The sequence below is a fragment of the Atractosteus spatula genome, chromosome 27 (assembly GCF_055471065.1).
Source record: "Atractosteus spatula isolate fAtrSpa1 chromosome 27, fAtrSpa1.hap1, whole genome shotgun sequence".
NCBI lineage: Eukaryota > Metazoa > Chordata > Actinopteri > Semionotiformes > Lepisosteidae > Atractosteus > Atractosteus spatula.
Window position 1 is genome coordinate 3785666 of NC_142732.1, and position 26341 is coordinate 3812006.

The 26341-nt window shown below is 39.8% G+C and overlaps 4 protein-coding genes across 4 annotated transcripts in view; 2 read left to right on the forward strand and 2 right to left on the reverse strand.

Moving 5' to 3' along the window:
- ca4a (carbonic anhydrase 4a) lies at positions 1-10982 on the reverse strand. Its single transcript, XM_088906561.1, has 8 exons — positions 10852-10982; positions 5618-5665; positions 4453-4623; positions 3757-3902; positions 3234-3326; positions 2574-2640; positions 2117-2280; positions 1-1561 (listed from the first exon to the last, which is right to left on the reverse strand). Exons 1-8 carry the CDS (start codon positions 10910-10912, stop codon positions 1382-1384), a joined length of 930 nt encoding a protein of 309 aa, XP_088762687.1. The 5' UTR covers positions 10913-10982; the 3' UTR covers positions 1-1381.
- Positions 8232-21306, forward strand: znhit3 (zinc finger, HIT-type containing 3). Its single transcript, XM_088906562.1, has 6 exons — positions 8232-8257; positions 18599-18679; positions 19150-19181; positions 19675-19758; positions 19867-19947; positions 20418-21306. Exons 2-6 carry the CDS (start codon positions 18612-18614, stop codon positions 20609-20611), a joined length of 459 nt encoding a protein of 152 aa, XP_088762688.1. The 5' UTR covers positions 8232-8257; positions 18599-18611; the 3' UTR covers positions 20612-21306.
- On the forward strand, positions 15448-16255 carry LOC148814191 (lysophosphatidic acid receptor 1-A-like). The gene is made up of 2 exons (XM_088907217.1): positions 15448-16101; positions 16235-16255. Exons 1-2 carry the CDS (start codon positions 15448-15450, stop codon positions 16253-16255), a joined length of 675 nt encoding a protein of 224 aa, XP_088763343.1.
- myo19 (myosin XIX) overlaps positions 21012-26341 on the reverse strand; it is an 18712-nt gene continuing 13382 nt past the window's right edge. The window contains exons 20-24 of the mRNA XM_088906560.1: positions 25137-25297; positions 24393-24522; positions 23738-23823; positions 23010-23330; positions 21012-22554 (exon numbers count right to left, since the gene is read on the reverse strand). Of these exons, the coding sequence (XP_088762686.1) occupies positions 22441-22554; positions 23010-23330; positions 23738-23823; positions 24393-24522; positions 25137-25297 (812 nt within the window). The 3' untranslated portion in view covers positions 21012-22440. The remainder of the gene's footprint in view (positions 22555-23009; positions 23331-23737; positions 23824-24392; positions 24523-25136; positions 25298-26341) is intronic.

Genomic DNA, 26341 nt, shown 5'->3' on the forward strand with positions numbered 1-26341 from the left:
GACTGTGCAAAGTAAAAAAATGTACTTTGATTTTTTATTCTTGAATTTTAAAAGGCAAAACATTCTCCTTATCAATTTTATTACAGTAGCAAGACCATCAGTAACAGTGTATATGATATTCTAATTCCAGCATTGTAGACATATTGTATAATGAATTATATTATAATTTCACTACAAAAACATTCATCATAAACATTCATGATAATTAATATAGTTGGTTTTATTCACCTTTGAAAATGATATGATTATCCTTAATAAAATAGTTTATACAACATACTGTATGTTATTTGCACACATCCATATACATATAGATTTACGAATATTGCAATACAGGATCAAATATAAACAATTTAACTTAAGACAGTGCAAACATGCTAATGGAAATTGAATGAAACACTACATTTCATCGGTTCAGAATGCATTTGTAATACAGCATACACCTTGACTGATTCAACTAACATTGCCCATCTACTTGGTAGATATAGACATAAAGCCAAAGAGTACTGAAACATTCTTCATTCTTATTTCACTGCTCATCAGTAGGGTGACACCCTTAAGAAAAGTTCACATGGGACAACAAGATCCAAGAATCAAAGACAGTATTTTGTGAATGTCTGAGTATTTTAGGTAGGATGGTTTTGGCTGAACTCCCTTGGTTAAGGGCAAGGAGACCCAAGCCCCATTCAGAGAGAGGGGTCAACTGGGGGGGGGGTGTTGTCAGCTGGAGGACATGCATGAGGAGGGATGCATGAGACAAATGCAAAAGGAGGTGTTTGTGTTGGGTGTGTACTGTATATCTAATTTCAGTAGTGATTATGATTAGGAACAGCAGGTTAGAGATTGCCTTGTTACTGTCTTCCCTGCTGAACTTGAGTTACCTTCCATGTAATAAATAAGTTTTGCTTTGCTGTCAAATGTAACAAAACTTTTCTGTGTCATAAAATAACAGACACGCCTTTCAGAACTGGCCCAGATGCTGCACAGGGTCCATTACTTGCCATTTTCCCTCAGAAAAAAAAATGTGTGGGTTTCACTCCAAACGCAGGAAGGAAAGAAACATATCCAAGTTCCTAAAGTTGGCATCGATCCATTTCTACTCTTAATTCAATCTGCTGTGGTCTCGTTTGCAAAACCATGGGACACCTGAAGCACGACATTGATCCTCAATAGAAAAGGGCTCGGCCAAGTCAGTATTGAGGTCACGTGACATGGTGAAGTTGTGCAGAAGGATGTTAATATGGATGGCTCTTTCATTGTCCACACGTCTGTCAATCACTCTGGACATGGCTGAGGTGCTTTAGGACAGGGTGAACAGTAAACGTGAAAACTTGAATACGTTTCGGATGAGTCCATTTCTGTAAATGGCGACACAGCAGTAATTTCAGTGGAGCCAGGATGTCCCAACTGAGGCGAGTACGGAGGTGAACAGAAGCACAGCGCTGCTAAAAATAATGCTGCTTCCAGATACATAGACCACCCGACCGTTCCTGGGCTGAACGGGCCTGAAATTTTCAGTCATAGGACTCCCGTCGTTGAATGAAATATTGTGAAAAGCTGACAACTGAAAAAAGAGAAATCAAGAAAACAAAATCAGTTCCTTGGGCAAAATGTACTGTGAGGTGTATGGACCATGTAGAACTTTACTAAATAAAATATTTACAAGAAAAAATATTTACAAAGCAGCTGCATGGGTCTTGCTCCTTTCAGTAAATAAGAAAGTGATTTTTATGAGAGTGAGGAACAGCTGAAAAGGTGGACATTGTGAATTTGTTTATTTAACAGATATCAGGGAAAACACGTGATTGTTTAATTTCATTTTACACTAAAACGTGACCTATATGTCCAATAACCCTTTACTTATATCCAAAAAAAAACTAAGGACGTTTGGTTAAAATGTGGAGTGAATTATTTCCATCAAATAGCATGTAATCAGGAAGGCAGAACTTCGAATGCCCTTTGAAGACATGAAGCTGAACCAAGCTGCAATGACTTTAATGGTAGTGATTCATGGAGAATACAGGTGTTTTAATGGCAAATTCTGCTCAGAAATCAATACAAAGCGCAATGAAACCACAACAGAGACCTGGTCGATATGCATCCTAAAATAAATTCCTACCTGCCGTTTGCTGAGTGGAATTCGATTTTCAAACACAGTCCAAACAACAGCTTCAGCACAAGAAGGAGTAGTGAGTGAGCCCTCATAGCGATAGTATTTTGTCCTGTTCTCTTTTGCTGGGATGAGTTTGTCCAGTATCACCCCATGCAATGCGACGCTCTCTCCTAGAGTCACAACGAGCAGGATGATGACATTGATGACTGGCATATACTCAGATTATTTTCTTTAATATTACCATGACTGACACTCAGATTCATCCCATGCAAAATCAACAATGTATTGTGATTTGAGTAGAAACACAATGAGTCAATAGTGACACTTTAAGCACTTTAAGATAGCAACTCGTAAGTATCAGCAAGAGAAAAATGAAGGACAAAAAGACATTTGTCACCATGATTCCTAAAATGAATTGTTTCTGTAAAAACAAAACAAGCTCCTGTATAATTTCATTTCATACCAGATTTGTTGATTTTTGACAAGGCTTCAATGATCGGGTTGTAGTTTGGATTCTCAGTGCTGGATTCCTAAAATTACAAGAAAGGCGCAACTCAAATAAGTGGTTTTCGACCTTAGTTTCCTTGCTGTTTGTCTTGTTTTTACTTCCAAGAAATACTGTAGGAGGACAGGAGCTTTGGATGTTTTGATCACGGGTCTGATAACAATATGGACTGGGGTTCAGTGGACAACAATATCCTGTTATATTCCTTACCCACCAAATTCATGAGGTTGATGGTGGTGGTTTGGACTTTAGAAACTCTTCCAATTGCATTTGATATATTCCACTAAAAGTTCACTACTAGTTCTCAGTTGTTGTTTGTATCTGCACTGCTCATGTCTTTTCTGTGGATGATATAATCTCTAAATTAGCATTGCAATAATAATCTTACGATTTCCACAAAACTGGTCCTTTGAATGGAAGCATTTTTTTAAAAAAAGAACAAATATACTTTATCAGCTCATTATGAGACTGAGCCATATGCAGTGAACAATTTTCATTCCAACAGCATCATTAAGAAATACAGAACACGACAGAGCAAAATTTATTGTGTATAAATGCTAACAATGCACAGTACTGAAAACATTCCAATGAGAAACTACTTTTGCAAGAGTTTTTTACCTCATAAAAGAATCCCAGAACTGCAATGCCAGACTTATCTTTCATAGCTTCGTTTACAGTCTTGTAAGTTTCTTTAATGTGAACAATGTGCAGCTTTAAAAAAAAGAGATACGAGTCAACATACCAAAAAAATATATCCCTTACAGTAGACATTGTTTGGCACTGAAACAAATGTTAGTAGAAGCCTTAATTGTGTGCATCTAACTGCTGGGAGATTGGAACCTTACTACTGACCCCTATACTGCATGTTGCATTTACACTCACTGTCAAGAATTGAGATGCCCAATTTTGAATTGGCTACATATGCCAAGATTAACTGTCTAAACCATCACAGAGCTGCAACATACACCTATTTCATGCAATGTGTGCAACTGTAATAAAAATGAAATGGGTCTCCTCTCTCATGCCATTTATTGTAAAGATTTCTCTTCTGCGGAAATTGAACATCTACAGTATGTCTCTGTGCTGTGCTCCTCTGTGAGCTGAACAGAGACCAGAGCAGGCTACCTGGGTCTGGATTTACCTCCATGGGATACTGCTCGCCGTCGATCGTGTGCTCTGATCCAGGGGAGGTCTCAGAGCCCCAGTGCAGGTGGAACTCTACTGCCTTGTAGCTCCCTGTCAGATTGCCACTGCTGATCTTTATGGTGGAGGATAGATTCACCTTAACTAGAAAGAAAAATCTTTAAGTTATCATGGTATTTACAGCAAAAAACTAAAGACTCTGAGTGACCTTAAGCCTTTACATCTTCATATAGTAGTGGCACCCTCTGGAATTTAACCAGATAATCGCAAGTGTTTAGCCTGCACTGCAGATATGGTATTTATCATACTAGCTACTCAAAAAATTGACGATGTGGTTTTCCTTCAACGCTATGTATGCTTCACTAGAATAACACAATTAGTCCCTGGATGGGACTATGCAGTCCAATGCAGGGCAGACAAACTTGCAGACACTCACACCAGGGCCGATTTTCCCAGAAGCCAGTTAACTTGCAAGTATGTCTTTGGCCTGTGGGAGGAAACCAGAGCACCTGGGGAAAACCCACGTGAACACAGGGAGAACATGCAAACTCCACTCAGGTACCGCAGGTCCTCAGGTCTGGAGCTGAACCCAGGGTCCCAGCAATGTGAGACTGTACCACCGTGCAGTGAAAGTATGCAATGGTTTATTTTAATTTTGCAGCTCAATTGGAAAAAAACAACAACAAAATCTTACCTGAATGGCCATTATTTTTAATTAGTGTGTCAAAATCTTCATCATAATCCTCAAAATCAAAGGTGTTGAGCCTTGAGCTGGGTTTGGCTTGATTAGTCACGATGTTTATAGGAGACTGCCTCTTCATTGCACACTCACTATATTCTTTAATCTGATGCCATATTTTTGGTCCTACACAAAGAAGAAAGAAACACATCTGATGGTATAGTAGTACTGAATCTGTAACATTTTATTTTTGCCACGCTACGATTATCAAGTGTTACAATTTTCATATAGGACCTATAGCCGCTATTGTGTAAAATAAATGAAGCAAACAGAATAGTAATCCTGAATGCATTTATTCCTGAATTTTCCTTTGAAATTTTAATGAGTGTGTGATGGTTGTTAGTCATCCTCTTGTGTAAAGCATTAAGTACTGCAGTATATACAGTAATAACGTGGCTGCTGGCCACTTTACAGTGATAGAAATACCTATCAGTCTCGTAGATAAAGAGCTCTGAAAAGGGAGATAAAAGGCTATTTTATGAACTCTTTTCATTTTGCACAAGCACCTAAAATCTGATTTTGAGAGTAACCTGCCATCACTTCTTTGTAATTGTACCATGTCACTGCTATAAAATACATGGTGCTTATCCATGCCAGGGGTATCTTCCTTCTATGCGTGTAAAATTACTTAACTAAGACCCTTGCACTGCCAGTCAGATCCTGAAATACTGAATATTTGCTCTTTCTATTTCAACAATGCAGAGGGGCAGATTCTTCTAGCAACACTCCTGATTGAGCCATTTTGACTTCTTTGCTCAAAAAGCCAAAGACAGCTGTTCCACCCTTACAAGCATAACATAGCTAGCTGTGCTAATTAATATGGGCATATATATATAATTCTGTTTGATGTATAGATATTAATTAATGCAAAAAGTCAAATTAGACGATTTTGCACCCCTCAGCACTGGCAACAACTAATGAATATTAATTACCCATGATATTACCATGATATGTACTGAATTACATATTCATATTAGCCACTATTATGAGTACATATTAGCATCTGTAATGTAGATAAATGCTTAAACTACAGGTGCATTTCTGCAAATAAAAAAGCTGCAACACCACTGAGGCTCAGTACGTATGCACAGCAAAGAATGTAGTTACAAATATAGCTTACCAGTGCAATTGGTTCTACATGGACCCTGGGACTCATAGCACCATTTACCTGAAACACAAAGGATATCTCTTCAGACTTCTCTGCACAACAGACATGCTTTTGACCTGTGAAACATGGAATGTGTTATTTCAACAGTACCAAAGGCAGAGACTACCTGGGCACTGCTGATGATTTAGCGACAGGTAATGCATCAATATCCAAGCATTGTTATAGACTGTACAACAAGTAAATACTTATTGTAGAGAACAAAACTATTTTACAAAAAAAGCTACAACACCACTGAAGCTCTGATCACACCGCCATGTTAGCTGTTGTCAGGCATTAGTCAACATTACTGAAATACACCTTATTAGTGAAACAAAACACCATCAACCATTTGCATTCTACTAAATACTTGTATTTACAACGGACTCTTATCATATTAACAACCACCCATTTTCAATATGCTTTTTCCAACTCAGGGTCCTGGGAGAGCCTGAGTCAATCCCAGCATGCAACTGGTGCAAGGAAGGTACAGCTCGGACAGGATACCAGTCCTTCACAGGGGAGGAACACACAAACACTCACACCAGGGCCAATTAACCAACCAGTAGGTCATTTGACTGTGGGAGGGAACCAGAGGGCCCAGAGAAAACCCGCACAAACACAGGAAGAACATACAGACTCCACACCGGTAGAACCCAGGGTCTGGAATTGAACCCAGGACCCCAACGCTGTGAGGCAGCCATGCCGACCACTGCACCACCAGGTTAACACTTCAAGTCTCAACTTCAATAAGATTCAGGGAGTGAACTGTTACTTCTTGGGATGATGCAGAATGTGCCAGTGTTTCATATGTCATGATTGCCTGTTGATGAAATTGCTGAACTTCTGAAATTGCTGCCTCCGGACTTGGGTAAGCATTCTATAAATATTTTAATAACCTGCAGAGTAACCAGTTTATTAAAGACATCGGTCTTGTTTTTAACATCAACAGCAAGGAAACACAGCATTGAATTATAAATGGATAGTGTGCTAAAGGGAACATAGCTAAGCACAAATGTGTCTTTTTTGTTTATGCCCTTCAGAATAGCTGCCTGTAACGTACAGTATATCTTTAATTACAGACAATATCGCTAGGAGCAACCACAAGACAGTTCTTGTATGTCACAAAATATAATTTAACACGTATAATTACCGTACTTAAATGCGATAACTTTTTAAATTAACAAACGAGGGATAATCCTTGGTCCCATCTCAAGTGTAAGAGGTTTTCAGTTCAGAGTCGCTCGCACATAGAACCTGATTGTAAAACAGGAAGCAGCCACTGTAAATCCTTGCAATGCAGGATTGCTGTTCTGGTATGCCACCGTTGAAGTGCAGGGGCTCAGCAAATAAATAACGAAGGACAGATCTAAATGTTCATTTCTATTGGTGTTGTAAATCATAAAAAAAAACTGCATATCCCGGGTTTATTTGCAGCTTTATGATATTACCCCAGTATAGCACGACAGGAAAAAAATAGTTTGAATTTATGCCTAACAGATCAGTACCATCACTCCTTATGTGCCTGACGCTTTTACAACCAAAGCGATTGAAAGGAGGTGCAGAGAGAGCATTCCGGCGGTGATGCCTGATGCGGCACACCGTCCTCGAAACCAGCTGTGCCCTGCAGACAACACGGCGTGACAGCACCAAAAGCTCAGTTCTCAACCTGTCTGCTACTTCGAATTCTGTGACCCATGGAAACCCACAGAAATCGAAGCTTTTCTTGATTATTGACCAAACTCTTTCTTTATTTAGTGTCCGGCTGAGGGGATTCCCGACGAGATACCCGTCTAGGGAAAACACGGGCACACGGGCAAAACCGGTGCTCCTTAAATATTGCCATTTCGATCTTAGCTGCAGTTCCTGAGCTGTTCCGCACCGTTTACTCCCACCGTTTGGCCGATGTAAGCATGGCTAAGCGTGTGTGCGGAGTTGCTTGATTTTCTGATTTTATTTTACGGCAACGATTAATAAACGGTCTCAGAAGCCAAGCCGCACGTAAGCTATAGTCGATAGCATATTACTTATTTATTTTGCAGGATTATCTTGCAACCGGTAGTTTTTATGGGCAATTCTAAGTCGACATGCTTGGCTCCTAGTAGCTAGGAGTCATAGTAGTTAATTTTATTCTGAATGCTCCGGTGTTGCTATTTAATAGATTTAGTAACAGTTATTAAACAGCTTTCATTTTAAATTCCCAGTACGTTAACACTTTCTACTACGCCCATCAGGGCTACAGCGAGCCAGGATCATTTTTTTTAAATCGGGGAGGACTTTATTTTCAACCCCCAGACAAGTGCAATTGTAAATAACAAGTGTGTTTATTCGCACAACAACTGCCCGCATCCAGGCCTTGGGAGTTTCAGGAATGCTTCTCTTGAAGCTGCTGTTTGATTGTCACTGACCCGTTTCCTTTGTCGAGTTAATCTTGGCTGCGAACAATGAAGCTCATCACAGCGGCAAACATCTGAAAGAGCACTGGCCGGAGGACGGCGAGCAGCGAAGACAATGGTTCGGCCACGCTGTAATTCATCGGTCGGGCCAATAAAACCCTTTGATGATGACCACAATGATGCTAAAGAGACGATTAGGTGCCTCCGCGAATTTATCAAGGTAGACGCAAAATTATCATTTAAAAATGGTCAGATATTTTCTTAAATCGGCGGAGGAAAGGAGAAAGACCGCTGGTGACCGTCACTATGTTTGTCCTCCAGACCGCTAGCAAGCCCAGCATGCACAGAAAAGCGGGAGGCGACCCGCAAAAGGTTAAAAACCTGCTGGAATCTCGATTTGCTGCGGACGATCAGTAGCGTTCCACCGAAATGACAGGATCTGAGTTTCCGTTGTTCATCACGCGTAATAAGAACATATTTACCTTTAAAAAAAAGTCCAATGAAATTTTGAAAAGCACTAATGCGTTTTCTGCACAAATCGGAAGCCTGCTCCTTCCCTATCGCCGTTTTATTTGGTTTGGAAATGGTGGGGTGGATTTATTAGCGTGACTCCCTGATCAATATCTTTTGTTCCAATGAAAAAGAAATCTGAACATTGGAATCGTGGAGCTAAGTTTGCCAACTCTTTTAAAGTGTTTACATGGCTATACATACGCAGACACACAACATCCCTGTTTCCCTTTGAGTTTAAAAAAATAGAATTAGGGAGACGTAGGATCAAATGTATCATTTAAAAAGCACAGTTGCATTGTGGTAATGACGCACTCAAGACTACACAGCCCAGGCGCAAATTCAGTATAAGGAAAATATTGAAAGAGAGATTGACGAATACAACCGTGAAGCGAAGGTGCTGTAAGGTACAAATGTTAGAAAGTCAGCCTGTTTAATATGCAACCTGACATTGATATGGTAAAACAAGAGCAAGATTTCCGTTTGGTGACACTCCACTTTGAATTCTCCGATGTGCCTGAATTCAATTTTGGGCAGTGAGTTTACCGAGAAGAATTCATGCAGAGGTTGGTGAAGGACAGCCTAGAAGCAGTGTTTGTCTAGTGATAAGAGGTTCTGACCACCAAGTCATATCAAATCTGTGATGAACTTTTCACTCAAGCGTGGATCGAGCAATGTGAACCGGGGTATAGACATATCTGAAGGATCATTAGTCTTGAACAGGGAAGACCACGAGGGGACCCGATTCATCTATTTAAACTCCTCAAGGGCACCATCAATGTTAAAATATTAAAGCTCTCCAGAACAGATAGCGATACATCAACAGAATTGGAAACGACAGGGAAGTGCATTTAGCCCCCGGGACAGGAGACAATTCTTTACAGAGTTGTGGGAAGTCTGGGCTTACCAGAATCGAGAATCCCGGATTGGTTCGCTTTTAGCAACCGAAGGAGGTGTAATGGTCAAATGGCGTCTAGTTCGTAAATTCTTACAACACTACAAGTATATCAGTGCTGGAAAATAAAGCTCGACCCGAAAACAGCGATTCATTGATTATCTCAAACTACCTCATCGTTCTGTTAGTGCGTTTGTGGGACACGCAGGAACCTCTGTCTTTCGGGGTTTTTCTTTAGAAAGAAAAAAATACTCCTTATTAATCCACGCTGTCCAGTGTCCAGTGTTCCGACAGCGGTCATGTGCCCAGGAGGTCCTCTGGCTCTCTTACACCACACCCACGTGACAGTGCAGGTTGCAGCAGGCGGCTGTCCGTGGCTTGAACCCGTGCCCCCAAATTAAAGCCGAGGAATTTGTATTGAACGAATCAATCAATTTTAAATAGCCCGACTAACATTCTTATGCAATTCGGGGGCGGTGAACTCAAAGCAAATTCTATTTTGTTTTATTTTTCACAGGTATATTAACACCCTCCAAAACTACAGCCTAATGAATTGAAGTTAGGTTAGGGTTAGGGTTAAAATCGTCTCGAAATTTGTCACGTGGCAAAACTCGCATACACGCGCGCTGTTTTTTTGCGGGTGCTTTCAAAAAACGTTTTGAAACCTTCAGTTGTGCACTACGCGAACAACGTATAATGCCTTCATTTAAATTAGCTGCGGAGATAATAATAACAACTATTATTCATAAAGCTTCTTCTTTCCTAACCCAGTAATAATATATATATATAGCCAGTAATAACTTTTTACTGTTACAGGCTATATTACATTAGCCACGACGATACACAATGTCGATACAAAGATCAAAGTAAAAAGGTAAGTAAAGCTAAGGTCACCTTCTAAGCTAACACAATTTTAATGATTAATAACAGTGCTGTATAATAATATAGCAATAAAATTGTCTTAAATACTAAAAATAAGTGCATTTAAAATGTTCATTTACAGAAGAAATGAACATTTGCAACAAATGACCAAACGCAGATATAATCCACTCCATTGAGTGTGTGAAGGTGTCCAGTTAAAACCAATTCAACAACAGACTTCCGAAGGTATTCTAGAATTTCTTTAAAAAGCAAAACAGTAACAACTTATAATATTGGAAAAGAAAAACATCAATATCAAGGGTTTTTACAGTTTCACAATTAATATCTATTTGCATTTTGATTCAACGCATCAAAACCTTCCATCCGTATACCTCCAGCAAATAAATTCCCTTTACTTTGTTGATTGAAACATCACTGCAAACATCTTCCTCTGACGGGCTCAGGGAACAACGTGTCTTTTTAGTCTTAAAAAGGGGAGACTACGAGGGGACCTCGCACATAAACACAGCTATTCCGGGTTGCCTTACCTGAGCTGGGGCTGATGAGTAACAAGGAGAGCAGGAAAGCTGAGAACAGAAGCGGACGCATGTCGTGTCCTCGTCGGTACCACGAGTGCTCGACTTGTTTCTGAGTGTGACTACATTCTCACCCCGAGAGGTTTATATCACCAAAAGACCTGCTAGTAAAGAGATCATCGCCCCTCCCCCTTAATGCTCACATCGATAAGAACATGAACGAAAAGTTTCTCTATTTTATTTGGTCTTTCTTTTATGGACCGGTAATATTTTAAGGCATTGATAAGATCTATATATAGATACAGCTATATTTAAAAGCTAGACAAGGTAATACGATATAATAAGATGCAGTTATCTAACACAGATAAGATAGCAACAAAGATACCCATCTGTATGTCAGTCATTGTTTGACTGTTCCCTTTGTACTTAAATTCAGTTACTTAAGTTATAAATAGTTTGGTGTGGGAATGTAGTTATATGTATTGTTATATATCAGTCATAGTAATTTATTTTCTTACCATTTGCTTTCACAAAGGCCTCCTGCAGTTCTGGCCACAATTTGTAAAGGAGGGGTGTCCTCAATGCCAGCTTTGCATTTCAGCTGTAAAACAAGGTGCTGAAGAACATCTCTGCTCTGATTTGGGCCCTGAATTGAAACAGCAGCTTCACAGTTTTGTCCGTGTGAGTTCAGTTTCGGTGCAACAGGAACACGTCTGGCTGTCTTCCTTGTGTCGCCCAAAGAACAATGCTGGAATCCCCTGAGAACAGCTTTACATTGAGGAGGGTGGCACTGTGTCTTTTCTCCTTTTTTCTATCTTTTCTTTGGCCTCTATTCCAGAGGGTAGCACCTATTGTGCTAAACTCCTAAACTCCTGAGTGCCAAAATGTGATTAATGCTCATTGTGGCAACATAATGGGCAGCCTCATTTACTTTAAGCTGCACTGAAACCTAAATTCTCTGGAAACAAAAGACAGGAATAGCATGAGCCTCCACCATTACCTGCCCCAGAAGCTTTAATTAATTAATTAATGGTGTCTGAGAGCAAGATATCAGGCTGCCTGAAAAAGCTTGCAGCACTGCTTCTAAAAGAGGAAAACAAACTACCTGCTACCTTCAGGAGTTTGCCTCACACAAAAACAGGTGCACAGTTCTTGATTTACAGATCGCTTACAGACTTCTTTTTAACTGGTGAGAATTCATCTCATTGCACATTGTTGTTCTGTGTGAATGCTCACCCAGGTGTAATACTGTATATTCAAAGACTGGCACCCATATCATGTAGCCCCTTGTTTTGGTTTTCACACACATTGTGTAAGAATCGGCCTTATTTTTTTTTTACAGCAACTAGAATGTATGTTTAAAAAGTCTACAAAATGCAGGGGCTGTGCTACCATGTCAAATTTAAAAAAACTGTAGAGAAGAGAAGACAATGTTGTGGGCAAACACTAAAGAGAGGGAGAGCCATTCCAGTAAAAAAAAAAACTAAGCTAATTTAAATTGGAATGAGTGAGACAGCTTACAGGGAACAGAATGGCCTTTCACCTTTTCTAATTCAGGGTCACCAAGCACAGCAGCAAAGATCCAAGGAGCTGTGACTAGAATTACGTGGACCAATTAACCATTTCCCAAGAGGGTTAGAAGAATCACTGTCAGAAATGAGTAACTTCAATTTTCTTCATCATGCAGTAATTGACAGCAGCATTATCACCTTGTAGCCTAATCAGAGAAGCTTAGTTCTGGATGTGGTGTCAGTGGCCCGGCAGGTATAAATTTTCCCTCTGGACCAGAACTTCCAAAATCGTTGTAGCAGCCTGGTGAAAGGGAACACTGTGCTCTAGGAGATGAGTTCTTAAAGTGAGCTCTTCCCTGTAATGGTCATTAAAGATCCCATAGCATTTTTCATAATGGTAGGAAAGTTTAAGTGTTCTGCCTAAAATCCACACTGGCCTTTCACAACCAGTCTTTGCAATATTTTCCCCTCAACTAAACTGGTGTTTAGTTCCACAAAACATCTCACTTGTCCTCTCCACTCCTCTGTAGTGGAGCTGTTGGTGCATTAGGGCTACAGTCAAGGCAGTGCTGCACTTCTGTCATGGATAAAGCAGATTTCTTCCTATGTGTATGCTTAGGAAAGGTACTATTCAAAAGCAAGCAATTATTAATTTTTTAATATGCATCCCTTAGAAAGTGTAAATATATAATGTAAAACATTTAATCTGAATACATTCTTAACAGTGTATAGTTAGAGCATATTTATAAATGGTGCACTAACAATGGGTCAAGTTGTGATATGCATGAGAATTATGCTAACTTTTGTGCAATTATGTGCTGTTTGATGGAGCACAGTAGATGTTAATGGGTGATCAGTGCTGCTACTAATAAACTAAGGTATGTCTTTTTTTTTAAAGAAAAATGCAAAGATAAAATTGGCTCAAGCCACATGGAGCCGCCCAAGGTTACAAACACCATGCTGTAACTGGTACGAAGGAACGAGAAAGGCAGGCCTTGGAGTGGAATAAAGACAAAATAAATCTAGATACAGAATGCACCAGGGGAGACTACAGCTTAAGGTTACAGCTTGTCTCCAAATGAGTAGCAAATGTTTGTCAGCTAAGAAGTTCTTCTGTCGCTGCACTGCAAAATGTGCTTCACGGAGGCAGAATGGGTAATATCTATATTTCATTCCTTACAGAGGCTTTCCTACACTTTGAAGTGCTCCACTACTAGAGTACGTTATAACAACATGGAGCTGTGAAAGTGGATTCAGGGGGAACTGCTGTTTCACCACTGCAGATCAGATGAGGAAGCAGGGAGAGTAGGTGCTGTTTTGGAATGAGGAAAAGTGAATTTCACACAAGAGCAAAAAGCTTTGAACACCAACCTGCCAGCTGCTTATCTCCAATGACTGTTATTGGTCTTTACAATTTTCACACATCCCACCCTTCCTGTTTTATAAATCTTCACATGCTATATTGATTATCACACCAAATTCATGACGACTTTGATGAAGTTTCAACTTTACATGACCCTACCTCAGAGGGAATTTTATAGTTTGACATTTTTGTAAGAACAGTTTGTACAAACTAAAATGGAAATCAGAGACAAACAAGTGCTATAAACTCAATTGCTTAAGAAGCAACACTTAGTCTTCTAGTTGGGTGGTACTCAGTATGAAGATCTAATATAAATGTTACATGTAGTTTTAATTAAATAAATATGAAAATTGAAGACTCAGGCTGTGAGCTGTGATATCCTGCTTCTAAAACTTCTACAGTATATCCGGATACATAGACATAGGCCTTTGATACAAAAGTCAAAAGACGACATTTACTGTATAGAGTGTCTTAGAATATATAAATATTTTATAAACAAAGTTTATATGATATAGCTACAAAAAACTGGAGGTTGTGGGAAAAATATATTAGGCTTGACTCAATGGCAACAGAGCCCCAGGGTCTCCTCTTGAATCTCTGAACCTGTTCTTTATCTGTCCAAATTCAAACGAAATTCTTGCTCTCTGACACACAGTAACACACAGCATGAGGCAATTCACTCTGAGCAGCTGTCAGAGAGCAATACTGAATTTCTGCATCTCCACATAACTGTGCCCATTATTGTCCAGGTTCCTTTTTTTTTAATAGTGACATCTTGTGGATTTCTGAAAAGGCGCCAGCATTTATTATAGTGCTGTTAACCCACAGTGTTGTTATATGTTAACACTGACATCTACTGGCCTGTAAAACTTTTCTCTTCTGTTAACATGTGGATTTGTGTTCTTTAAGCCAGAGGAACTCGTCTGAACTTATTGGCACATGACAGCAATTTACAGTATACTGTAGTACATTAAATAAGACATGAGAAAAATGTAGAGTAAATGATTTTGCGCTTAGGAAGCAAAACCTAAAGCCATTTGTGACGTTTATTTGAATATCAAGTGTGTTTAATATAAAGTGCATGTCCCTCCTTTCTTTAACGGAGTTATTAAACATGTTAAACTTATATAATGGAGCAAAACTGGATGGAAGGATATACAGACAGACAGCGAGAGAGACGGATGTCTTCTAATCCCCAAACAACAACTAAATCTGGGCACGGAAGCTCCCATCATTCTTCATATCTCCCTATGGAAAATACAATATTGCTTCAGTGACACAGCAAACGATTTTGGCATGGTTTGGGGATCATTCCTCTTGCTCTGAGGAGAAATGATTAATGTTTAAACGCCACCACCCGTTGCTGCTAAAACGATTTTTATTGACCTTCGCTGCTACGTGTTCGCAAACACTGTTCGGAGGACTATAAAAGCCTCGGAGAGGACGTTCCTCTCACATGCGTTAATATACTTAACTCAAGTGGAGATGGGGGCCCTTGAACAGTGCTCAGCCTCTGAGTTAAATGCGACAGGAATATGGAATTCCAAGACTGTGCTCGTCCTGGGAACAGTTCAGGTCTTCGCTAACTTGGTATCGCTGTTATTCAACTCCGCCGCGATAATAACGATAATGTACAAAAGGCAGTACCACAGACCCATTTTCGTACTCTTCTGCAGCTTAGGCTTTTCAGACCTGCTAACGACCTTTTCGTCGTTTTACGCGACGCTCCTGTTCATGGCGAAACCAGACAGCACCATCTACGGGACTGAAGAGCTCCTCAAGGTGTACTCGGCCTTCTCCGTGGCCGTGCTGTCGACCTTGTACAACCTGATGAGCATCGGCATCGAGAGGTGCCTCTCTGTGGCTGCCTGCCTGCGGGCCAGGCACACTGTCTCCGAGTGGCAGAGCCTGGCTGCGGTCTCCGTCAACTGGGGACTTGCCATCCTCTTGGGCTGCCTGCCGGTTGCGGGCTGGAACTGCCTGCACACCGGCGAGACCTCCAACCTGTACAGCCCCATGTGCATGGACTACCTGATCTTCGTCACTATCCCAAACTGCCTGGTAACCTTCACGATCCTTTTCGGCACCTACGTGACCATCATTGTGAAACTCAGAAAACACAAAACAGCAGTGGCCGCTTTCGGGGCTTCAGTCGTGAACACCTACAGGCAAGCAGAAGCGCGGGTGACAAGGACGAGCGTATTTATCTGGTTTCTGGCGATGACATCCTATTTGCCCTTTTTTGCCGGAGTACTGTGGGACGCCTCCAAACCTCTCTGCCCGCAACAGCTCACTACAGGAATTTTTGTTTTCCGGAACATGACCAGCATCATGTTTGCGGTCAATTCGATTGGAAATCCACTCCTCTACACGCTGAAATTTAAAAGCGTGGGAAAAACTTTCAATTCACTGAAATGCCCAACCAGGCAGAAAGTTAACGTCAGTGCGGTGGCTCCCGTTTAAATCTCTGGTCGTCAGCGCCAGAAATGCTCTGAAAGTGAATGATGTTTGTGTTTCGCAGACTCCCGCTGATAAGTGTTAGTGGCTTTAATATGTGCAGGAAAATTAGTAATACTCCCCTTCTTGTATTCATTGAATATTATATTAATTATGATAAGTGAGTCACTAGGCAAAGATGAGACGCGGTTTAAGGACAGCGCTTCGTCTTCGTCCTAGCACCTAGGCGTTAATGGACAGCGGCGAGTTTCAGCACCCTGGACAGCGTACATTTGACGGGCGTGTTAAAACTGAAAAACAGTTTTATTTCTACATATTTGAGACTGACATTTCATTTTTCCCCCAATTTAAACTTTAGAGTGTTTTTTTTTTGCTGTACACATTTTGTACAACGTAATATTTTTAAAAGGTCTCCTTTTAACGTGCGCGAAGAGATGATCCAGGAACTACAGGATAGAGACGCTATCTTGTGAATTTGCATTTTATATACTGTATATGTAAAGACATACATGTATTAATGTCATATGACTCAATATCCCCTTTTCTGTCCTGTAGTACTTGTTATAAATGTGACATTATCTGAATTACTTAATGAAATAACAGCAGCGCATGAACCACAGCGTGGAGAAGCGGGCAAGTAAATTAAAAGGGGGGAAACCCGATTTTCCACAGTGTTCTTAAGATAATTTAAGCAAGTTAAAGATCGTGGTCAGACTATGAACAGTGATGAAAAATATCTAGGGGAAAGACTTGAAACGCATATTGCTATACGGTACTGAAACAAATGAGAATTTAGCTGTGTTATTTTACTGAAAATGTGTAAACTATTTTATAGAGCATGTTTTAGTCTTGTCTTACTAGGTTTTTATTTTGCCAACCGCTGGAGGGTTCTGTAAAACAATCTGAAAAACTGAAATAGCACATTATACATGATATACGCTATATTCGGTATGTTTTTCTGTCCTAAGCCTCATAGCCCGTCACAGATTTAATGGTGTATGTGTCATGTTGTCACATCCGCGAAAACATTACAGCAATCCACTTGTCATGCTTCTAATGCTATTAGAAATGTTCATATTGCCAAACTAAACAGCAACCAATAAACGCAGCGCTACAATATCTCGGGCCCAGAAGTAAACATCACTATCAGCTCTAGAAAAACAAGTTAGTAAGGTGGAGCATATGGTTTAATTTCCTTATAGTAAAACAAACTATACTCGGAAAATAAATCCGTTGGCCGTATAATCACAACAATATGCATTATTTTATAAGCGTTCGTTTATAATGTTTGATTTAATTGAGACCACATTAAATTGGAGTAATTAATCATCTCTTATGCTGTTTGGTAGACAGCAATTATATTTAGTTACCGTATTGAGTATAATGAGTAAAGGCCATACCTGATCGTCGTGCTAACATGGGTAAAACCCCTATCAGGAAATTTCGTTTTTAGGATTTTGGTTTAATTATGATAATAAAAGACTATTTTTTCTTATTCGATAATTGCACTAGAGCCATATCGACATTTCAAACATCTCACTAAATCAAGATAAATGCTGCTTGTGGGTAAAAATAAATCAGGAAACCTTCTTCACTGCCTGCAGAACTGAGAGTATCAGATAGTGTATCTTCCATATACTGGCACCACCCTGAGTCTGACATGAATGGGCAACAAAACTATCTTTCATTGTGTGTAATTTCATTGTTTCATTTTCTTTTTTACCCATTTATGTATGTATTGATTATTGAAAAAGTGCTGAACTTTGTAATTACACCTGTAATTATAGACTTACATACAATTATACACTGTGCCCTGTAATTGACATGAACTGCCATGATACTAACATGTTACACCTGAAATTAATAAAACAGAAACAAGAAAAAACAAACTACACTGAAAAATCTTATTGAGGTTTTTGTGATTTACACATGGAGTTTCAGGAAATATTTCCAGACAGAATAGTTACATTTTCATTTCAAGACATTTTGACCCTCAAAATGACGCAAAACATTATCTGGAAGACACCGAAAGCATCATCCGACAAGCAAATGTTCAGTGCACAGAAATGATTACCACCTCAGATAGCTTCTCTTTTCTACAACTGCAACAACAAACATATACAGTAGAAACTGCGCTTCAAAAGGACGTGCAGTAAAAGGGTGCAACGCATTTCACGACACAATCCTAAACTCAAAACGCACCCCTCGAACAAATCATTTAAAATTTACAAAGGGAGGAGCTGCAAAAGGTTGAACTCACGTACTGCATAATACGGTCTTGAGAGAAGTGTGTTGAGTTCAATAACAGTAAACCATTAAGTACCTCCTTCTCTTGCGTGCTGAGTGGGCCGGATCTCTTAACAGCGTTTTCTTAGTGGGAACGTGTTTGCCTCTGTCCATGTGTGTTACTGCTGGTATTCATCTTTAGGAAAAAAATATCCATGGAGGTCTGTAGAGTCTGCAGTGAAGTGCCTCCTAAATACCGGTGCCCGGCTTGCAAAATCCGATAGTGAGTATTGAGACAATATCTGCATGTAATTGTGTCTTTGGCGTGTTAATTGAGCAACCAGCCACGGCAGGCCTCCGCAGGCCTCGGCCTGGAGTGATTCCGTTAGCCCGACTGGGGGAGCCTGTTCTCGCCATTGACTTTAGGAAAACCAACGGGTTTAGCCGCTAGTTCAGACACGGTGACGAAAGTAATTCCAACGTGTGGTACATTTTCTATCACCATTTTCTTAGTGCAACGTTTATGTAACGTATAAAATTGGAAGTTATAGTTTCTGATTTGTTATTTTTATGTTACTTGACGTAAAATACATCGTTCATTTTTCGTTGCCAAAACGTTGATAATGGTACAAGCTATATATACATACTGTTACATTTTACACTGATTGCAGGTAAATTCTAACTTGTAAAACTAAAATGTTTACATTTTACATCCTAGCTTTAAGTCTATGTTAATAAATGTCTATTTTTCAGCTGCTCACTCGGCTGCTACAAAAAACATAAAGGTAATGATTTCTTCGTTTGCAATACGATCAGTTTTAGCTTGTATTGTTTATTTATTGTGCTATTGAAATATAAAATAGGTTTAAAAGTCTTAGATTACTGTCTGATGCTAGATGCAGTACTGATTATTTCAAACTTGTCCATCTTTAGTTGTTTAAGCAGGAACTGCATGAACTGATGGGTTATGAACTATGATTTCTTTGTATTTAATCAGAAACAATGTCCGTGTTATATGTAATAGACATTTTGCTCTTTCATGGAAAAAGTTTAACCTTACCTTGATACAGATTTCGTGTAAGCACATTTGGTTCTGTTGCTGGAGTTAGCAGTTTTTAAGCAACTGGACATCCCAAGACAGTATTTTAGCAGGGTGTATTTAGACGTCCTGAATTATCGAAGATTATTTTGGAATTGGGGGTAACCTGAATTAGTAGATGCCTGTGCTGTAACGGGCTTTGTTGTTGCAGACTGAGGAATGAAATCTTTTTCACACAGATGGTTGTGTACCTGTGAAAGTGACGGGGCCAGATCCAGGTGTATCGCTCTCGCACTGTGGCCTTAATGGAACACCTGATGGGGGTAAGTACATATTTTCCAATGCGATTGTTTCTTGAAATTACTTTACAGACCCCCCAGATTTCAGTATCGTGTTGGAAGTGTTTGATAACCGTCTGTGCTGGTTTGCAGAGGGATGCTGGTCTGTTGAAGACCTTTTGGATGAGGATGACGAGTCAGACAGAGTTTCCTTCCAGAAACTGAAACTGTTAGGTAAGGAGAGAATGCAGTATCGATGTCCGTAAAGGTGATTCAAGCTTTGATGGCAGCTTGTAATGACATAGTTATGGGGATAATGAAGGAACTTGAAACGCTTGATGTGTCAGATTGGATTGTGTCAAACTTTCTATTTTATATTAATTGGTTTAGCTGATGCTCTTATCCATGGTGACCTATAGTTAGTTGCATACAATAATGGAATAAACAAAATTGATTGTAAATAGAACAAATTGAACATTTATATTTATATGAGGCTGAATGGAATAAATGCACTCCTGTGTTCTTGTACCTGTAATAGTGAAGAAGTGCAGAATATAATACAACTGACTCTGTAAACCCCTCATATAAAACCCCACACTTTTCCTTTGCAATTTGTTCCCCCTCCACATTGGGGATGTTCTGATATACTTTTTTTGTCCCCTTCTAACAAGTGACTTTTTTTTTTGTACTTTTGCTCACAAAAGGTGAATCTCAAGATCTCAGATCCCTGCTGCGTAACCCTCACCTCCAGCAGCTGCTGTTAACTGTAGACCAAGCCGAGAGCAAAGAAGGCACGATGAAAAGGGCAATGCAGGAGCCTCTGTTTGTGGAATTTGCAGATCGGTGCCTGAAAATTGTAGAGCCGACGGAAAAGGAGAACATCAGCCCTGTGGAATAGCTCAGTCCCTGTTCATTCTTACCTCTCAGGACATGATGAAGACTGTTGTGTTTTACACAGATCAATGTACTGTAAAGCATTTGTGGCAAGTGCCTGGGTTTTGTATATAAAAATATTTTATTTTTGCTGGAAATCAGTGACCTTCTTAATTAGAAATGGGAGGTATGTTTTACATGATGTTCGTAGGCTTGAAGTATGTCATTGTTTTAGGGCCTTTTTATTCCAGTTGTGCTGTTTATTTAGTAATCCTAGCCACCATTAAGTCTGTTGAAAAAAGGATTGGTTCCTAACATGAAAATTAAGTTCAGACTTCTTAACAATCAACAAGTAGCATATGGAAGTCTTTAAGGTAGACAAATATAACCCTCTATGTAAATAACATTACATATGGAAAACAAAATTTTGGAAAAAAAAACATTTATTGCCATTTCCAATGTCCCTTGAAAATCAAGACATTTATCAAAGTAATTACAGACCTGTAGTTTATATAAGCTTTGTATATTAAAGTATCAACGGCAAAGATTAAACGTTTACATTGACACAACTGAATTTCGTGCTTGGTGCAGGAATGCTGTAATTTGTATACCCACTTACAGTACAATTGCCATGTTACTCTTCTAATGTTTCATTTGCACATAAGAACATGATTAATGATGGAGAATACTACTACTAATTAAAATTCTATTTGACAATAACATGTAGCATGCCCATAGTGTTGTCAATTGGTGTAGAATAACAAAAGACAATGTGGTAACAAAATTATTAAGTCTATAAATCTCTTCCCCTGAGGCTGAAGAAACACTGGTCTGTATTTTCTAAGCTTTAGCACACTGCTAAACCCAAAGGGCTAGGAACATATGGAGTGAATCAATCATGCCAAAGATGTGTCTAGTGTTATCTTTGTTTTGTATTGAAATAAACTTTTAAATACTAAAATAATGCTAAAAATGGCACACTGGTGTTTAAATTGTGATAGTGTTTTTATGCAAACTGAGCTGACTCCAGATTTTGAAGCACCTAATGGTTAAGTACACATGGCATACCAGGACTGGTATTGACCTGAGTTACTTTTGCATGCGCACTGTTTAACACTGTACTCCCAGGTGACTTAATCACCCATTAACATGATGGATATCTGGAACTAAATGTGTAAAAAAACATGGAGCCAGAGCGAGTTCAATAATCCTACATTGGAATATTTGCATTTTATTCCAAGGTTTGATTAGCTGTTGGAGCTTTTGCTAAAAGGCAGTTCAGTATCTCGAATAAAGATACTAGGGTTCAGGTAATTGAATCAAATGGAAATGATGTAGTGTAAATAACTGAAGACAAAACCAGTGTACTGCTCTGAAATTCAAACAGTGTACGTGTTATGTTAACTACTGTCCCATCCATAAGTCATAATGGTGGACAACAGCACCTGAAAGTATTATCCATAATTAGATAATTTTGTTTGAAAAGCATTATACACATACAGTATTGCCATATAAACTGTGATGTAGAACTTCCCCTCTCCCATATTATTCGATTTCATGAATATTAAATTGAACAAACTAAAGAGGCAACTTAAATGGCATAAAATATCAATACAAATCTTCCAGTACAATTATAAAGGCCCCCCCCAACAGGTGAAGGCACTTAGTGTCTCAATGGTTATACTTGGCCTGAGATCAGAAGAATAAATACTGATTTTTAAATAGTGTTATATATTTCAAAGGCAGCTAAGGTAAAGGCTCTCCCTTCTAGATAAAGATGCCTCAAAACTCAAAGTGCAGTAATTGAAGATCGGTTAAAGGCCACTTGTGGTTTTGGCTAAAAGAAGAAATAAGTTAAGTTTTCTCCAGTAAAATCTGGTTAAATCCAATGATTCCATCAGCCTTCTGTTCTGGACAAATGTCGGCGTACAGCAGAGGAGATCGCTGGAGGTGGAATTTGACTGATTGCTGTAGGTAAAAAGGAAAAGGGTTACATGCTGTAAAACACATACAAGATACTGCCATCGGGCGTTTATACTGTAGATATTGCCACTGCGATTTATAAAGGTCCATTAGCTTCAGTAGACATAACCTCAAAATTATTAGGCCTGTTGCTCATTTAGGAAACTTTGAAAGAGAAACCTCACTGCATGGGCAGTGTTGTAGGTACAGTATTAACTGCACTGTCCTTTAATACTGTAAAAGAGTAGTATTAGTAGTATGGAACTCTGTAAGCAAAATTGTACATTTTACCTCAGATGATAAAAAAAACTTTTTCATCGCATGCAGTCAAAAAATATTTTTTTGATTGAAAAATAACGTTGATTACCGACTCAGAAAAAAACCTCCTTTGTTACTCAGGAAAGAGGTAATTCACAGACCTACCAACTGTAATTCTTCATCTCCAGGAAACAGTGGCTTACCCGTGGATGGGCTCTGATGGATGCTACCCCCTGGTCGAACTGGTTGGTCTCCACTTTGTAGTCTATCCTCCTGAAGGACAGCTGTAGACAGGCCATCAGAGACACCAGCTTCTGGAACCCGCTGGAGGTCACAGCTAGGCTGGTGGCAGCAAACGAGGCCAGGGCCAGCCCAATGGGCCAGTTCTGGACCACCACTGGCTGTCCCTGGGGAAACTGGGCAGGTCTGGTGACCAGGATGGGGGAGCTTGGCAAGGATATGGTCACCTCCTCAATGTCCATTGCGTCGTCCAACTCTGCGTCCGCCAGTGCCTCCATCACAGCCTGCAGGACAACAGCTTCACATGACTCGAAGGACGGGCACGGAGACTCGAGAGCTAGCAAAACTCATGGCGGGTAACGCCTTCTAATTCATTACATGTGCATTTAGCAAACAGTACCATTATATATGATGCAACGATTTCAGATTAAAAAGCAGACATCAGCAGCTTAACATGCTGTACTGACGTGTAATTCTAACAACTTTCAACTTATTTCTTTCATGAGCAACACCCTAGTAAGTCTTATGTTAACTAACAACATTGTCAAAACAAAGAATACAATATTTTGTATTTTAACCCACTTTATCCCAGGCAAGAAACAGTTATCCATAAATGTTAAAGATTTGCCATTTGTGCTGTAATATATTTAATCAACCACAGAAGTTGATTAAACACCAAGTGTTTTCTTACTCTCCAAGTTCTCCAAGCTCTTTGGATCACTGTTGCTGCGTTCTGCCATTTCAAGATCTCTCTCCTCGTTAACCAGGATCGGACACCTAACGAAATAAATATCTAGTTACTGCTCTTCCCTGCACAAAAATAACAGAAGCAAATGAGAAAGTATGATTTTAAACTGGTTTGATTACAAGGTTAAAGAATTAATTTAGAGTATGTCCTTTAATCACAAACTCTCCTCTCAACTTGCTGCGGATTGCAGTGTTACACTGAGGTTGGAATTGGGTATTTAGAAATGTATGCGTCCTAGGTCTGCATTTAAAGAAATATTTTATTTTTTATTTATCTTGCCGGGATATTCTCCAGCTCCCCTGTGATACTGTATTACATAAAGCAGTTAGAAAACAGATGGATAAGTGCCATCATGCATGGAGAAACATTTGAACTATGAACCCTGAACCTTGTTACCTCTCTATTATTAGTCTTGTGCTTTTTCTTAAAAGTAAAAACAACCAGCTCCTAATTGTCTTATATCGTTTTTATAAGTTTCTGACCGACACTCATGACACTTTGTTAAGGGTCAGAACAGGCCGATTACAGTGGTCCAAACCTGTGCAAGGCCCAGTTTAATATGGCTTCCTGCAAGTAGGTGATGGGAGTCAGGGGTTACCTGCTTGGATCAGTGTTGCTGCTTGCCTCTGTCTTTCCTGTTTTCTGTGGCAGTACCGCCGCCAGCAGCGCTGGATGGAGTAAGCTCTGCAGGCAAGAGCTCGGCCTCGCTCGATCTCCAGGCGCTCCAGCTAAGGTTCGAGAAGAGGCAAAGTAAAATCCAGCGCTCAGACAAACCTCAGACCAGTCAGTGCAAGACAGTTGGTGGAAATGACCTTTTACATTACCCTCCATCTCCCAAAAAGTGTCACATGCCCAGATACATCATTTAATGTATGTATCAGGAAGGCAAGATATATTACATAGTGCGTGAGCTGACTCTGTTCTTGTTTCACAAACATTAGTATAGGAATTCATTTTGCAGACTGGTATTATCCAAACCTTTTTACAATGGCATCTAGTCAAGATGCAAAAAGTGCATACAACAGCTGCGTAAAAGAACAGTAAAACCAAAGAAAACAGTAAGCACAGCTTTATGTAAGTGCTGGGATTTTGCACAGTGCTAAGCATTTTCAGTACTGCTTCACAAACAGGAGCATAGTAGCAAGGGTTATTCACAGGACTCTGTGGTTAGATACATACAATACATGGGAGTATAGATATATACGAGTCTTATTAGTACACATTACTGACAACAAAACTGTCTGACATCTGTGTTACTCCCTTATCTGGAGAGCCTAACCTTGTAGTTCTCAGAGGACTGATCAGAAATGAACTTCTGATCACCTGAATGAAATGCACTTACCATGGCATGAGTGAGGAATACTTTGGTCTTCCCACAGTGCACCTGTGTAGAGCGCAGCCTGCCCTCTGAGGGGTCGAAGGGATCAAGAGGCTGCCCAGGCGTGACGAACTGGAGGACGCGACGAACTGCAGAGCCCAGCGTGTCCCTCTCATCTTCTGACCCTGGGCAGCAGAAACGGATTATCGACTTCCCTTTCTTGATCACTCCAGACAGCCATTAACTACTACAAAACCAGTAGGTATTTCAAGATGCCTTGTGGTTATATGTAAAGATGCAATTCATTTTGGGGGGGGGGAAAGGAATCACACTGACCACTATCTTTTTTCTGCAAAATATTACAGAAGGTTCTTCAAATTTCCCATTATTATTATTTTTGTATTTGGCTGATGTTTTCATCCCATTCAAGTTGCAAAAGTTATGACTACCAGGTTCTGACACTCAGTACTCTAGCATCGGGGTAAAGTACCTAATCAAGGCTACAGAGGCACCGTCTCCAACTGGGATCTGAGCCCAGGAGCCCTGAGCACTGACCACTACTCCACAGTGCTGCGGCTCAGTCTCCACACACTGTACCTTTGATGTCTGTTCTGGATTCTGTGGCCCATGGTGCTGAACGCATGACTGAGTATACAAGGAGCAGTCATATCAACGCAAACCTCAGTGAGATAGTCTCTTTCAGGATGGGACTTTACACTACCAGGATTAGATTGGACTGCAAAAGCTTAGCAAAAAACTAATTCAAGCAAGTTCCCTTAATTACACTGATTAACTGGTTCACATTCAGAACAGTTTAAATGGTTAAAGAAGGGACCATAATAGAAAAATTAAAATGATAACAATGACAACTATTCATACAGTGTTTTTTTCACTCAAGCAATGAATTCATAACCATGCTATTACCTTCCAATATCTGATTAAATTAGCTTCCTTAAAGCTGTGTAGTGCATGTGTATTTTTTTCTCATCTCCCACTTAGCAAAGCACTTTTCCACTACAGCTGCAGACAGGGCAGGAGGAAGAGCAGATTAGGAGAAGGATGAAACTGCAGTGAGGGGACGAGAGGAAGGAGAGATGGAAAACTGCAGAAGAATCAGTATGGAGGTAAGGAGAGGTCTTTATAGGGCGAGACTTTACCAACTGAGCTTTTCAAAATGCAAAATCAAGGATAACATCAATGGTTATAGGATGAGTACAGTACTAATTCCA